General features: G+C 47.5%; 3 protein-coding genes across 6 annotated transcripts in view; 1 reads left to right on the top strand and 2 right to left on the bottom strand.

Annotated features, from left to right (window-relative positions):
• Positions 1 to 1,334, bottom strand: part of LOC113525440 (zinc finger C3H1 domain-containing protein) — a 30,707-nt gene extending 29,373 nt beyond the window's left edge. Inside the window, exon 1 of the mRNA XM_053235605.1 lies at positions 756 to 1,334. Coding sequence (XP_053091580.1) covers positions 756 to 1,173 — 418 coding nt within the window. The 5' untranslated portion in view covers positions 1,174 to 1,334. The remainder of the gene's footprint in view (positions 1 to 755) is intronic.
• Positions 1,335 to 4,795: 3,461 nt separating this feature from the next.
• The window catches only part of znf276 (zinc finger protein 276), an 11,055-nt gene continuing 850 nt past the window's right edge, over positions 4,796 to 15,000 (top strand). Inside the window, exons 1-11 of one of the 2 annotated variants that reach the window (XM_034305641.2) lie at positions 4,796 to 5,137; positions 7,793 to 8,114; positions 8,238 to 8,284; positions 8,610 to 8,903; positions 9,338 to 9,404; positions 9,485 to 9,562; positions 10,928 to 11,032; positions 11,140 to 11,215; positions 12,109 to 12,226; positions 13,464 to 13,563; positions 13,717 to 15,000. The exon at positions 13,717 to 15,000 is cut by the window's right edge and continues 850 nt beyond it. In XM_034305641.2, coding sequence (XP_034161532.2) covers positions 5,044 to 5,137; positions 7,793 to 8,114; positions 8,238 to 8,284; positions 8,610 to 8,903; positions 9,338 to 9,404; positions 9,485 to 9,562; positions 10,928 to 11,032; positions 11,140 to 11,215; positions 12,109 to 12,226; positions 13,464 to 13,563; positions 13,717 to 13,918 — 1,503 coding nt within the window. In that variant the 5' untranslated portion in view covers positions 4,796 to 5,043 and the 3' untranslated portion in view covers positions 13,919 to 15,000. Of the gene's footprint in view, positions 5,138 to 7,786; positions 8,115 to 8,237; positions 8,285 to 8,609; positions 8,904 to 9,337; positions 9,405 to 9,484; positions 9,563 to 10,927; positions 11,033 to 11,139; positions 11,216 to 12,108; positions 12,227 to 13,463; positions 13,564 to 13,716 lie in introns of both variants that reach the window. The other variant, XM_034305638.2, reaches the window with a different exon arrangement.
• The window catches only part of LOC113525787 (Fanconi anemia group A protein), a 25,141-nt gene continuing 24,472 nt past the window's right edge, over positions 14,332 to 15,000 (bottom strand). For all 3 annotated transcript variants that reach the window (XR_008302027.1, XM_053235606.1, XM_053235607.1), the window contains one exon: positions 14,332 to 14,643. Coding sequence is in view for 2 of the 3 variants with exons in the window: in XM_053235606.1 (XP_053091581.1) it covers positions 14,566 to 14,643 (78 nt within the window). In the remaining variant the exon portion in view is untranslated. The remainder of the gene's footprint in view (positions 14,644 to 15,000) is intronic.

The raw sequence follows: 15,000 nt of genomic DNA, 5'->3' as shown, positions 1-15,000 counted from the left end.
GGCGTTACACACACACACACACAACACACGGCGTTACACACAAACACACACAACACACGGCGTTACACACAACTCACAGCATCACACACAACTCACAGCATTACATACACACAACACACGGCGTTACACACAACACCGCACACAGCGTCACACACAACACACAGCGTTACACACAACACCGCACACAGATCAAACACACAACACCGCACACACACACAGCGTCACACACAACACCGCACACACACACAGCGTCACACACACAACACCGCACACACACACAGCGTCACACACACAACACCGCACACACACACAGCGTCACACACACAACACCGCACACAGCGTCACACACACAACACCGCACACAGCGTCACACACACAACACCGCACACAGCGTCACACACACAACACCGCACACAGCGTCACACACAACACACAGCGTCACACACACACAACACCGCACACAGATCAAACACACAACACCGCACACACACAACGTCACTCACACAGCGTCACACACACAACACACAGAATTATAACGTAACGTGACGTATTATTGTTTAACACAAACACTAATCGACCCATGAGGTTATGAGTTCGAGAGTGTGTGTGTGAAGCTCTGCGCTGCTGAGGGAAACGTCACTAAACCTGACAGACTGTTAGCTTCAGAGGTTCAGGTTCTGCACTGACCGGGAGGGTGTGAGGTCGAATCCCCTCGCTGAGAAACATTACAGTTCTAGACTATGGGTTAAGGATACGCTTCCAGTTGGGGGAATCTTTCCGGTGTATGTTTCTGCCCCTTCCGGCCCCTCGCGCTCTGTCCCCGCGGCCCTCCCCGGCCCTCCCCCGGTACCGGAGCCGGCCCAGAGCCCCGTGACTGCGCTCCCAGAAGCTGGTTCGGGGGCTGGGCGGCTCTAACCGGTCCGGACCGGAGGGACAGGCGGGGAACAGCATGGGTCCGGGTCTGAAGGGCAGCGGCGGCGGAGGCCGGAAGTCCTTCCCCGGTCCCATGCCGGCGGGTTTGGATCGCGGTGTGGAGGTTTTGGGTTTCCGGGGTCCGGGTCCAGGCCTCGCGCCCTGCGGCTGCTGCTTCTCCTCCGCCTCGTCGTCGCAGATCTCCCCGTCCTCCAGCTCGCCGTCCTCCCGCGGAGAGCCGCAGCTCAGCCTCGCTTCCATCCCTCTCTCAGCCGCCTGTCCTTCAGTACACGGCCATGTCTTTACTCTGATGTGACTTTAATCCGCGGCTCGGTTCTGATCTCTGACTTCACACCGTAAAGCAGCTTGTCCACTCACCGAAAAAACGAGAGACAAACGCCTCCAAGTCTCGCGAGATCACCACATTCCTATAGTGCGAACAGCAGAGGGAGGGAGTTATCGCGAGGTTTCCGTGTCACGAATTCCGGAAATGATTTGACTCTCGCGATATTTGCATGTCTTAACATTTACCCTCGTTATGGACACACCAATGGCGAGGTTTATTTTTATTTTTAGATTTTTTACTTAAAATTACATTCTGAGCAACGCAGAGAGAATGGAGATGAAAAGATCAGCGAAGCAGAGCACTACTGACACAGAGATAAAGAGTGGGATAATGTACTGAACACTCATTTTAAAAATCATAGAATATAAATAAACTAATAGTTTATATCCAAGCAAGCTTGATCAACCTTTGGGTTCAGATATTTAAAAGAAATGTGTATATGATGAATGTAATATGTCACTTTTGATCAGAGCAGAATTAAATCATCTCATTCATTCATCTTCAGTAAGCTCTTCATCCTGCTCAGGGTGGAGGAGGATCTGTCTGTCCTGGAAACACCGGGTGTGGGACAGGAAAACATCTGACTGAGAAACCAGTTCATCATACACACACACACACACACACACACAACCCAGTACGACTGTGACAGGATACAGCTGAGCAGAATCTTTCCCAAAAACCCGACAGTCACAGCAAAGCCTTAACCACTGAGACCAGACACGAGGAGAACATGAGGAGAACATGAGGAGAACATGAGGAGAACTCCACACAACCGCACCACTGAGCCTTCCAGCTCTGAGTCACAAACATCGAATCAGCGCTCATGTCTGTTTCACAGTTTTCCCCAAAAAGCTGAAGTGAAAAGATTTAATGAAAGCGTCTCAGTGTTCCTGGGAGAATTTCCGTTTACTCCTGCACTCCTCACACCTCACTGGGGCAGTTTGGGGATTTCTGAAGGTCCATCTGCACAAAAACTCCACATCCTTATTCACACGTTAGTCTGATGATTAAACTGACATTTGCGCGATATATCATAATGTGTGTGTCTGTGTGTGTATGTGTGTGTGTGTGAGAGAGAGAGAGAGATTTTGGATAATGTTACTGAGCCGTGCTCCTGAAGCGAGGAGAACTTTCAGAAGGTAAAACAGGAAAAGGCGTAGCTTTCAGAAAGGTTTAAGTTTGACTCGTTTGTCCTCAGAGTTACAGCTGCTCTCATAAAAATATATTTACATTTATATTTACATTTATATTTATACATACATGCATGGCGTTACAGCAGACGCTTTTGTACGTTCAGTAACCAGGCGTAAACAAGCACTAACTCTCCTCTTAGAAAGTCTTTCTACCAACTCTGACCTCACGTCATGTCTCTGAGAGGTTTATTTATTTATTTATTTATCTACTTCTGTACTTATTTGTTTGTTTGTTTATGTATTTGTTTATTTATTATTCACACACTGAATGAATCAGATGGAGCTCATGTCGGTGTAAATCATCACTGGAGCTCTGTTTTAAATCTCTATCAGGAGTGAACATTACTGAGCATTACTGAAACTGAATACTCGTATTTAAGTACATTCCCAACAACCTCCTGTTTAGTGCTTAGATTTTTATTTAGTCATTAAAGCACTGGTTATAAATACTGAAGGTCTGTTCTTCTCTCATCCAGACAACGACTTTATGCTGAACATCAACACTTCACACTTCTCTGCATTTATTCGCAATTTAGTTTCAGTTTAAAGCCTCGAAACGAATTCAGCAATGTAGAAAAAAGAGTCAAGAATCGGGACATCACCTGCTGTGACCTTCTTCATTTCATTATTTCCTTTTTACTTTTTAATATACATTACTTTTTTTATATTACTTTTTATACTTTCACTTAAGAGTCATTTCTCAGTCCTTTTTTCATCCCTGAGCTCTACAGACACAGTTCACGAGGTCAATACAGTAACTACGTTGTGTATTTATTCGTTCTGAACACAGATCAGATTCTGCTCGTATAATTCTGTCCTGTTTATCAATACAGAATGTGCCTCCACCCCTTAGTGCCCTGTTGCCCCCGTCTGCCTCCCCAAGTCTGAAAACATGGACACACTCTTAAAACCAGGTTATTTATATACACTCCATTTTATTTTCACATTGTATCAACTTCTCGATCTCATGCATCCGGATTTCTCGTCTCTTACAGGATGTTTATTGTCCCCTGTATTACTGCTTCCTGTGCAAGTACAGTTTGGAGAAGTGTTTCCGTTTTTAATGTTCATAACAATCATAAAGGTTTTGTTTATCAGTGATATTGATGTCCTAATCAGTTATACTACGTCGTGTAGAATGGTGCAGCATGAATGAATCTGGTTTAGTCACATGAGAGGAAGTCACTTGAGAGGATTGTTTGGTTTTTCACTTCTATTTTTAACACAATGTCTTAAAAAAACTCAAACTTTTATTTCCTCAGTGAGGGAAGAGTCCAGGCACAGACGCTCTGATCAGTACGTTACATTTTCAATACAAAACCAATATCTTTAATGTGTTAATATGTTAGAACCGGGGTGTGTGTGTGTGTGTGTGTGTGTGTGAGTGTGTGTGTGTGCATGCACGCAGCTGGCTCCGCTGCAGGTGTTTGTGGTTTTCCTGCTCGAGCTCCTCGAGGCCACGATGATGATGACGATGATAATGACGATGATGATGACGATGATAATGACGATGATGATGATGATGATGATGTTGGGTTTCTGTAAAGCAGATGTCAGCTGAATGAACACAAATCAACACCTACAGTTTTTTGCAGAACTGAAAAGAGTTTTACATTTCAAAACTGAAGTTTCATGACTGTAAAAAAAAAAAAATAAATAATAATAATAATAACAATAATCACATTCTGTTTGCGTCTTAACCCAGATCGAAATAAAATCTTATTGTTTTGGAGACGTTGTGATGAGATGGTGTAAGAGTCGGCCTGATTCCAGATTAGCTCAGAACTCTGTTTATCTTTCTTCTCTCTCTCACACACACACACACACACACACACACACACACACACACCTGGGTAATGTAAATTAGACTATTCATGTAACCGATTATTTGAAGTTCTTTGTTTGCATACAGATCCCGTCATGTTTCTTTATTATATCTGAAAACATTAGGGATGAAAAAAGGAATTTAGAGAAAGAAAGAAATTTTCTTACAATTTTTACATTTAAAAAATAACTTTTTAAAATAATTTTTACTCAGAATGATTCTAACATTGTGCAGTTTGAGCATTTTACTGTATATCTATAATTCCAAACGTGGAGGGATTACAGAGTGCAAAAGTTTGCATTCTCTTAGGACAAAATAAATCAAACTAAATTACAGCAACAGACAGTCAGATGGTCAGACAGAGTGTGTTCATGTTTTAATACTAAAATAAAAGTTTAAAAGTTCGACTCTTCCTTTTTAAAAGTAATACAGTAAATAATCTGATGTAGTTTGTGTGTAATTCCGCTGGTCTCCGCGGGGGGCGCTGTGGCGCTCACTGCACTTCTTCTACGCTTATTTACACACGAACACTTCCGGTTTCCGTTGTTTACCATCGACTCAGTGTGTGTGAGAGAGTAATAAACACCGCGAGCTGCTTTTTATCCAGCGTTAATATTCCGTTTATAGAGTTTATAGAGTTTGTAACCGCTGTGTGAGGGGAAGAATTCCGCAGAGTGGGTTTGTGTTGCAGGGTTGTGGGTTAATGAGAGGAAACGGAAGGCGCTGTTTCCGGTGCTGATTAATCAAACAGGAAGAAGCGGTAAATAATGAAGGGGAGAAAAAGTCGCGCTAAACGAGCAAAACTCTCACACACACACTCACACACACACACCGCGGACACACCGAAGAGCACACACACCGGTGAGTACACACACACACACACACACACACACACACACACACACACACACACACACACACACACACACACACCGTTAGCTGTATAACTAATGATGTATCCCTATGCCCTACTCCCTGTGCCCTGCTCCCTATGCCCTACTCCCTATGCCCTACTCCCTATGCCCTACTCCCTGTGCCCTGCTCCCTGTGCCCTGCTCCCTGTGCCCTACTCCCTGTGCCCTACTCCCTGTGCCCTGCTCCCTGTGCCCTACTCCCTGTGCCCTGTGCCCTGCTCCCTGTGCCCTACTCCCTGTGCCCTACTCCCTGTGCCCTGCTCCCTGTGCCCTGCTCCCTGTGCCCTGCTCCCTGTGCCCTACTCCCTGTGCCCTACTCCCTGTGCCCTGTGCCCTGCTCCCTGTGCCCTACTCCCTGTGCCCTACTCCCTGTGCCCTGCTCCCTATGCCCTACTCCCTATGCCCTACTCCCTGTGCCCTACTCCCTGTGCCCTGCTCCCTGTGCCCTGCTCCCTGTGCCCTACTCCCTGTGCCCTACTCCCTGTGCCCTACTCCCTGTGCCCTGTGCCCTGCTCCCTGTGCCCTGCTCCCTGTGCCCTACTCCCTGTGCCCTACTCCCTGTGCCCTGCTCCCTGTGCCCTACTCCCTGTGCCCTGCTCCCTGTGCCCTGCTCCCTATGCCCTGCTCCCTGTGCCCTGCTCCCTGTGCCCTACTCCCTGTGCCCTGCTCCCTGTGCCCTGCTCCCTATGCCCTACTCCCTATGCCCTACTCCCTGTGCCCTGCTCCCTGTGCCCTGCTCCCTGTGCCCTGCTCCCTATGCCCTACTCCCTATGCCCTACTCCCTGTGCCCTACTCCCTGTGCCCTGCTCCCTGTGCCCTGCTCCCTATGCTTTACTCCCTGTGCCCTACTCCCTGTGCCCTACTCCCTGTGCCCTACTCCCTGTGCCCTGCTCCCTGTGCCCTACTCCCTGTGCCCTGCTCCCTGTGCCCTACTCCCTGTGCCCTACTCCCTGTGCCCTGCTCCCTATGCCCTACTCCCTGTGCCCTACTCCCTGTGCCCTACTCCCTGTGCCCTGCTCCCTATGCCCTGCTCCCTATGCCCTACTCCCTGTGCCCTACTCCCTATGCCCTACTCCCTGTGCCCTGCTCCCTGTGCCCTACTCCCTGTGCCCTACTCCCTGTGCCCTACTCCCTGTGCCCTGCTCCCTATGCCCTACTCCCTGTGCCCTGCTCCCTGTGCCCTGCTCCCTATGCCCTACTCCCTGTGCCCTGCTCCCTGTGCCCTGCTCCCTATGCCCTACTCCCTGTGCCCTACTCCCTGTGCCCTGCTCCCTATGCCCTACTCCCTGCTCCCTGTGCCCTATGCCCTACTCCCTGTGCCCTGCTCCCTGTGCCCTGCTCCCTATGCCCTGCTCCCTGTGCCCTACTCCCTGTGCCCTGCTCCCTGTGCCCTGCTCCCTATGCCCTGCTCCCTATGCCCTGCTCCCTATGCCCTATGCCCTGCTCCCTGTGCCCTACTCCCTGTGCCCTACTCCCTGTGCCCTACTCCCTGTGCCCTGCTCCCTATGCCCTACTCCCTGTGCCCTACTCCCTGTGCCCTGCTCCCTATGCCCTGCTCCCTATGCCCTGCTCCCTGTGCCCTGCTCCCTATGCCCTGCTCCCTGTGCCCTGCTCCCTGTGCCCTGCTCCCTGTGCCCTACTCCCTGTGCCCTACGCCCTGCTCCCTGTGCCCTGCTCCCTGTGCCCTGCTCCCTGTGCCCTACTCCCTGTGCCCTGCTCCCTATGCCCTACTCCCTGTGCCCTGCTCCCTGTGCCCTACTCCCTGTGCCCTACTCCCTATGCCCTACTCCCTGTGCCCTACTCCCTGTGCCCTACTCCCTATGCCCTGCTCCCTGTGCCCTGTGCCCTACTCCCTATGCCCTACTCCCTGTGCCCTGCTCCCTGTGCCCTACTCCCTGTGCCCTACTCCCTATGCCCTACTCCCTATGCCCTACTCCCTGTGCCCTGCTCCCTATGCCCTGCTCCCTGTGCCCTGCTCCCTGTGCCCTACTCCCTGTGCCCTACTCCCTATGCCCTACTCCCTGTGCCCTGCTCCCTATGCCCTGCTCCCTGTGCCCTGCTCCCTGTGCCCTACTCCCTGTGCCCTACTCCCTATGCCCTACTCCCTGTGCCCTACTCCCTATGCTTTACTCCCTGTTCCCTACTCTCTATGCCCTACTCCCTATGCCTTACTCCCTGTTCCCTACTCCCTATGCCCTGCTCCCTGTGCCCTACTCCCTGTGCCCTACTCCCTGTGCCGTACTCCCTGTGCCGTACTCCCTGTGCCCTACTCCCTGTGCCCTACTCCCTGTGCCTTGCTCCCTATGCCCTGCTCCCTGTGCCCTGCTCCCTGTGCCCTACTCCCTGTGCCCTACTCCCTGTGCCTTACTCCCTGTGCCCTACTCCCTGTGCCATACTCCCTGTGCCCTACTCCCTATGCCCTACTCCCTGTTCCCTACTCCCTGTGCCCTACTCCCTGTGCCCTACTCCCTGTGCCCTACTCCCTGTGCCCTACTCCCTGTGCCCTACTCCCTATGCCCTACTCCCTATGCCCTACTCCCTATGCCCTACTCCCTACTCTTTATGCTTTATGTTTATATTAAACCTGTGTGTTGAGTTGCAGGGAGACTGAACACAGAGCTCTGTCGGCTGTGTCATGGCCGCTTCTCGGCGAGGAAGCTGCGGCGTGCGTTCGGGACGCAGCCCGACCCGGTCACGTGGCCTTCGTCGCCGGAGCGGTCCGAGTCCGAGCGCGCAACTCCGCGCTTCTGTTCGGACTTCCAGCAGCTGCTGGGCGTGTCCGTGCGGCGCGACTCGACGCTCTCGCCGTACATCTGCGCCGACTGCCACGCCCAGTTCTACCAGTGTCACGGCATCCTGCAGGCCTTCAGACACCGCGTCAACTCAACACCGCCACTCAACACACTCAACACCAACACCGAGAGGTGAGCGCACTCAACACCGCCACTCAACACCCTCAACACCGCCACTCAACACCCTCAACACACTCAACACCGCCACTCACAGCAGTCCCTCAGCAGAGTGATGATCCTTATTTTTTCTCTCAGGTGCAATTCAACATGGACGCCGTTCACAGACGAACCAGATCAGTCCTGTAAGTGTTCACTCACACACACACACACAAACACACACACACACACACACACAGGGTACAGTACAGTTTTACCTCCCCAGCTGAACACAGCGCTGGACTACCTGAACACTGTGCTAAGCTCAGGCAGCTAATTAGATAACTAACATTACGTTACCTGCTACTCCGCTGTCTGGATATCATCCGTTTTTCACTGAAATACAAAAAATACATAGAAATTCGTAAGGACTGTGCTCAGAGAGCGCCACCTAGCGGTAGTCCTGATAACTAACCGGACTGCAGTCGTGGTGTTCGGGTGTAGCGTGTAACCAAAACCTCTCTCCTGTAGCTCCTCCCATCACCTCTGACCCTCGCTGTTTGCTGCGTCTGGTGTCGTGGACTCATGAGCACGCGGGGAGCTGCAGTTTCCCTCCCGGCCTGCAGGAGGTGCTGGAGGAGCGGTGTGGAGGCGCGGTCAGGGTGGTGTGGCGCTGCGGGGACGGACACTCCTACACCATGGACACCGGGACACACTCACACAACCACCAACCAATCACAAGCAGAGAGGAAAACTCCGCCCACACCAACACGGAGCATACACAGAGCTCCGCCTACAATCGCTTACACACCGAAGAGCCGGACGGTGAGACTGAAATAAACTTCATGTTTATATTCTAGTTAAATTTCTCAAAATGGTCACGAACGAACGTCGAGCGAGTTCCTGCGAGGTGTTTTTAAGGTCTTACGCTGTTACGTTAGAGATCTGAATAAAGAGGAAGTTATTGAATCCTTTACGATTAGACGATTCAGAAACTGACAGCGACGCTACGGCTCGTTTATTTAATTTAGAAAATTGCGGCTTTGTGTGAAAATAAAGTGGCGTTAAACCTGCAGCTGTCATTACAGTCAGCGCTTTAATCAGCTCTTCCGAATTCCTGATTGTTTGAAGTGTTTAACGTGAATCCCGTGAATAAAATCGGAAAAGAGCAACAGCATGTAAACTAATCCCGTCCGAATAGAGCTTCAGAGTCTCAGTACATGCCGTAAATTCACTGTGATTATTCCGTTAATGATCAGGTGCTCGGTGTAGAGACGAGATCCCATCACCTGCTCAGCGTTTAGAGGACAGCGACCTGTCGGACAGGTGAGCGCGCACACACACACACACGCACACACACTCCCTCTCTGTTCTTTTCAGTGCGTAACGTGCGTCTCTCTCTGCAGGAATTTCTGCAGTGAGGAAGAGGAGGAGACGAGGAAGAGCAGCTCGGAGGACAGCGCACACGCTACAGCTGACAAACAGTGAGACAACCGCAGACCTCACACTTCAATAAATATTCTAACATTTATAAATATTTATAACATTTATACTTTTAAGAGAAAATTAAAGCTACAAAATTAAAAGATGAGTTAATTCAGACTGGACACAAAAACATACTGCCTACTTAAACCTAAACCTGAAAATATCTCGAATATAAACGAAATTTATCTCATATTTATCACAGAGAATATAATAACATTTACAGTAAATAATTTCAGGAAAGTTTTTCTGCTTGAAATTAGGAAAGAACTCTAGAAATGGGATTAATAATCTTTTATTTGTTTGATCGTAATCAATCTGCAAAAAATGAAACCTTGGCAAGTAAAGATTTCTTGAATAAAGGAAACGTTACGTAATATTTCTCGTTATAAGATTGTAATAACACAAGTATAAGATCTTTAATCCTATTTCTACACAAATTTACTAATTTCTAGCTTAAATGTAATAACTGTTTAATAACACATTAGTAACCATTCTCTAGCAGGACTGTTATTACAGTCACACAGCATCAGAGCGAAATATTCAGTTTATAACTGTGTAATAAAAGCACTTTATTTTATTGTTATTAATTCATAAGTACATGGACTTAAAGAACAGGGTGTGTTTCTGTGAGCTTTTCTTTCATTTTGTTTTATTTTGTATTTTATTTTATTTTATTGAATGTGTTTTGAAAGCATTTAATATCACCTCTCTCTCTCTCTCTCTCTCTCTCACACACACACACACACACACACACACACACAGAGAGAGAGAGAGAGAGAGAGATCACTCGGATGACGTGTGGTGTGAGTGAAACTCTCGTGAGGCTGCTCGATCTCGCCGGTTAAAACCTGAGGTCCAACTCGCAGCTGACGGCTCTTTAAACTGTTACAGTGCTCTTAATAACTCTTAAACAGTTTCAATTAAACTTTAGGATACGTGTGGAATTCACACTCGATAATTCTCACCACCTTTGACTGTGGACTCACCTTCATCCTGTACTTTTTAAAAGTCATTTTTTCTAATAATGCCTCTGTGATGAATTTCCTGGTTACACAACTGCACTATGTGTCCATGTAGTACACAGTTATAGAGGGAATGATTTATAATCGCACTATCGGGTGTCACGCAGATGAGGATGGGTCCCTTTGAGTCTGGTTCCTCTCAAGGTTTCTTCCTCATATCATCTCAGGGAGTTTTTCCTCACCACCATCACCTCTGGCTCGCTCATTAGGGATAAATTTATACATTTAAAATTTATATCCTGAGTTTATATATTTCTGTAAAGCTGCTTTGTGATAATGTCCGTCGTTAAAAGCGCTATACAAATAAAACCGAATTGAACTGAATTGAATTTCTGTTCTCAGAGTGAGCTCTAAGAAGACGAGTAAAGAAGTGAAGAACCTGCAGCCTAAAGAGAGGAAGAAGCCTGGACCCAAACCCGGGTGGAAGAAGAAGATCAAATCAGAGCGGTACACACACACACACACACACACACACACACACACAATGTGTCCCCATTTAATCGTTGTGGAACATGAAACGTGTGTGTGTGTGTGTGTGTGTGTGTGTGTTTCAGAGAGGAGCTGCCCACCATCTATAAATGTCCTCATCAGGGCTGTACGGCGGTGTACAGAGGAGTGGACGGCATGAAGGTTAACACACACACACACACACACACACACACACAGTTTTTTTTTTTTTTTTCATGATAAACACAGCTGATGTGTAAGATGCAGTTCTGTTCTCGGGGCATTATTAGGATTGAAACTAAATTTCACACGCTTTCAGGTATCAGGCTCATTATGTAAATGCGTATAATAATATTTTAGTTATTTATTTATTCTCCGTAATTTGGTCTTTGCCAGTTGTTCTGTTGCACCATAGAGCTCTTTTTATTCCTGAATTCTACACAGACGGAGCACATGAGGCTTGAGCTGACATTATTTATAGAACAGATTGATTGAGTTATTGATGTTTAGGATAAGTTTCGAGTCAAACAGGTTAATAACTACAGTATAAGAACTCAATAAGAAGAAGAAGAAGAATTTGAGGATCTTTGCTCATCTGGTTTTCTCTCAGTCCTAAACCATGTTACAGTCCAGGTCTGAAAACATTAATTTGTGTATTTTATAGACTACTGAAACTAATCCTTCCTGAAAATAGCAGTTTCTGAAGAAAGAAATGCACAAATGATTCGACATAGACACAAAATAATTCCACTAAAACGTTTGTTCATTCTTGCATCTCAGAAATGAAGGTATTAACTAAAAAAAAAAATTACGGTAATGAGAGAGTTGGTCATGTCATGAAGTCCGTATTTAACCAATCTGTAGCGTTCTGTATAACAAGCTCCGCCCCCAGTGGATCCTCATCTACAGAACAGCCCCGCCTCTGAAACAGGAAGTAGAACCCATCCTGGTTCCTGAGATGGAAATGTGATCAATTAATGCTGGTGTTAAGTGTTTATAAACACCACTGAGGCTGACACTACTGATGTGCAGGAATACACAACCTCACGTGTGTGTGTGTGTGTGTGTATACACAGAAGCACGTGAAGGAGCACCATGAGGAGGTGAGGGAGCGGCCCTGTCCTCATCCGGGCTGCAACAAAGTGTTCATGATCGACCGCTACCTGCAGAGACACGTCAAACTCATACACACAGGTGTGTGTGTGTGTGTGTGTGTGTGTGTGTGTGTGTGAGAGAGAGAGAGAGATGTTTCTACCAACAGGGATTGCTTTTATATCTGTATTATTTCAGTAAAATGTAAACAGGTGTATGGAGCCCTGAGCATTCAGAGTGTCTCAGACCAGTAGGAGGAGCTTAGCTGTCCATCAAACAAAAGGGCGGGGCAGTAAACAGGAAGCAGTAATAAGGTAGAAATAAAATAGCAGCAATTCATTCAGTTGAGATGATGATGATTCTTCCTGCATCATCATAACGTTTGATTTAAGGGATTTATTTAAAAGCAGCTTCTGAATAAAGTAATAAACTGTTAAACTTTTACATGATCTGAAGATTCACGTGATTCTGAATGTTAGCTTTTGAGTTTTATTCGATTTTTATTCCCACATTACAATTTAAACTAAACACTAATATGCCGATATTCTAATCTAATCTCTATCAATACCACAACATTTAAACTGTTAGAGCTGACTAATACATCACCTCGTTAATAATAAAAATAATAATAATAATAATTAAATAGTAATAATTTGTACTTGTACTTTCAGTCTGTATAATTTAGTTTTTCCTCCGAACACGTTTTAGAGTTCTGTAAATAGAGGAAATAATCCACTTCATTACACCTGCGACGGATTCCGTAACACCTGCTGATGACGTATAACGATTACGTCACCAAAGATATTAGCATAAACTGAGTTTAAATGTAGGGGGCGTGTCACTCTGTGTAATCACCTGACATGGCGGTCACTGATTGGCTGTGAATCTCCAGTGCTGGGCTCGTTACCGAAACCCCACCGCCTCGCTTCATATCATTCTGTTACACTCGCTTTCACAAAAATCCCCAAAAAATCCTTTATAAAACATTTTTAAAAACATTTTACCCACAAATAAAATGATGTGGAGCCAGAAATGACGCCTTATATCCAGGTTTTTCTATCTTTGAAAGAAAGGGGCGGGGCTTTAACGTGTAATTCGTTAAGATATACCTTTCTCTCAAATCAGCGGAAGTGTGTAATGTGTAGGGTTTACAACATGTAGAGAGAGAGAGAGAGTGTGTGTGTGTGTGTGTGTGTGTGTGTAATGGGTAGCATGTTCATAACGTGGAGTGTGTGAGATGTGTCGTGTGTTTATGTATAAGTTGTGTGTTTATATGTAGAGTGTGTATAACCTGTAGCATGTGTGTGTGTGTGTGTGTGTGTGTGTGTGTGTGTTTCAGAGGTAAGGAACTACATCTGTGATCAGTGCGGTCGGACGTTTAAACAGAGGAAACACCTCTCTGTGCACCAGATGAGACACTCAGGAGCAAAACCACTGCAGTGAGTCTCACACACACACACACACACACACTCACACACACACACACACACTCACACTGCTGCACCTAGTAACCTACAGAACTCCAGTCTAACTCTGTGTGTGTGTGTGTGTGTGTGTGTGTGTGTGTGTGTGTGTGTGTGTGTGTGTTGCAGGTGTGAAGTGTGTGGGTTCCAGTGTCGTCAGCGAGCGTCTCTGAAGTATCACATGACCAAGCACAAGGCGGAGGCGGAGCTAGAGTTTGCGTGCAGCGTGTGTGAGCGACGGTTCGAGAAAGCGCACAACCTGAACGTCCACATGAGCATGGTGCACCCGCTGTTACAGGAACACAACACACACACGGCGGACATGAGCTGAGAGCTGTACGGCCTGAACACACACACACACACACACACACACACACACACACACACGGCGGACATGAGCTGAGAGCTGTACGGCCTGAACACACACACACACACACACACACACACACACACACACACACGGCGGACATGAGCTGAGAGCTGTACGGCCTGAACACACACACACACACACACACACACACACACTGCAACATACAGTGACACTCGGATCACACTGGCTGTGTTCCATTCAGGAGTCCCTACGTAGGGAGCATGTTCAGACTGTCTGTGTGTGTGTGTGTGTGTGTGTGTGTGTGTGTGTGTGTGTGTGTGTGTGTACCGGTCAGGTACAGAGCAACACGGCGGACTGAGCGGTCGCTCCGATGCGCCCTACAGCCTAAAGTGACCACTAAACACACTTTTAAGTGCACTTCACTGCATCACTGTGTTTTATTGCATTCACATCATCACAGAACAGTCAAGTCTGTTTACTTCCTGTTTCCTGCTGCGCCGAGCGGACTTCCCAGAATTCCTTTGCGTGTCCATGTCAATCGCAGCTCGCTATAATTACCCACAATCCTCCTGCAGAGCTCAGAGTTCATCATGAGCGACAAAGTGACAAACGGGAGAAGTCTTCTCATCACCGAGAAGTCCTGCAGGTCAAAGGTCATCAGGGTTCATCAGAGCCGAGAGCGCAGCTGCCACCTCGGGGTCGAGCTCCATACACTCCTCCTCCATCTGAGAGAGAGAGAGAGACAGAGAGAGATACAGGCAGCCAGAGAGAGAGAGAGAGAGAAAGAGAGAGACAGAGAGAGATACAGGCAGCCAGAGAGAGAGAGAGAGAGAAAGAGAGAGACAGAGAGAGATACAGGCAGCCAGAGAGAGAGAAAGAGAGAGACAGAGAGAGATACAGGCAGCCAGAGAGAGAGAGAGAAAGAGAGAGACAGAGAGAGATACAGGCAGCCAGAGAGAGAGAGAGAGAGAAAGAAAAAGAGGGAGAGAGACAGAGATACAGGCAGCCAGAGAGAGAGAGAGAAAGACAGACAGAGACAAAGAGAGAGAAAGAAAGAAAGAGGGAGAGACAGTCAGCCAGAG

The sequence above is a fragment of the Pangasianodon hypophthalmus genome, chromosome 7, assembly GCF_027358585.1.
Source record: "Pangasianodon hypophthalmus isolate fPanHyp1 chromosome 7, fPanHyp1.pri, whole genome shotgun sequence".
Classification (NCBI taxonomy): domain Eukaryota; kingdom Metazoa; phylum Chordata; class Actinopteri; order Siluriformes; family Pangasiidae; genus Pangasianodon; species Pangasianodon hypophthalmus.
This window is presented reverse-complemented; position numbering and strand designations above follow the sequence as displayed.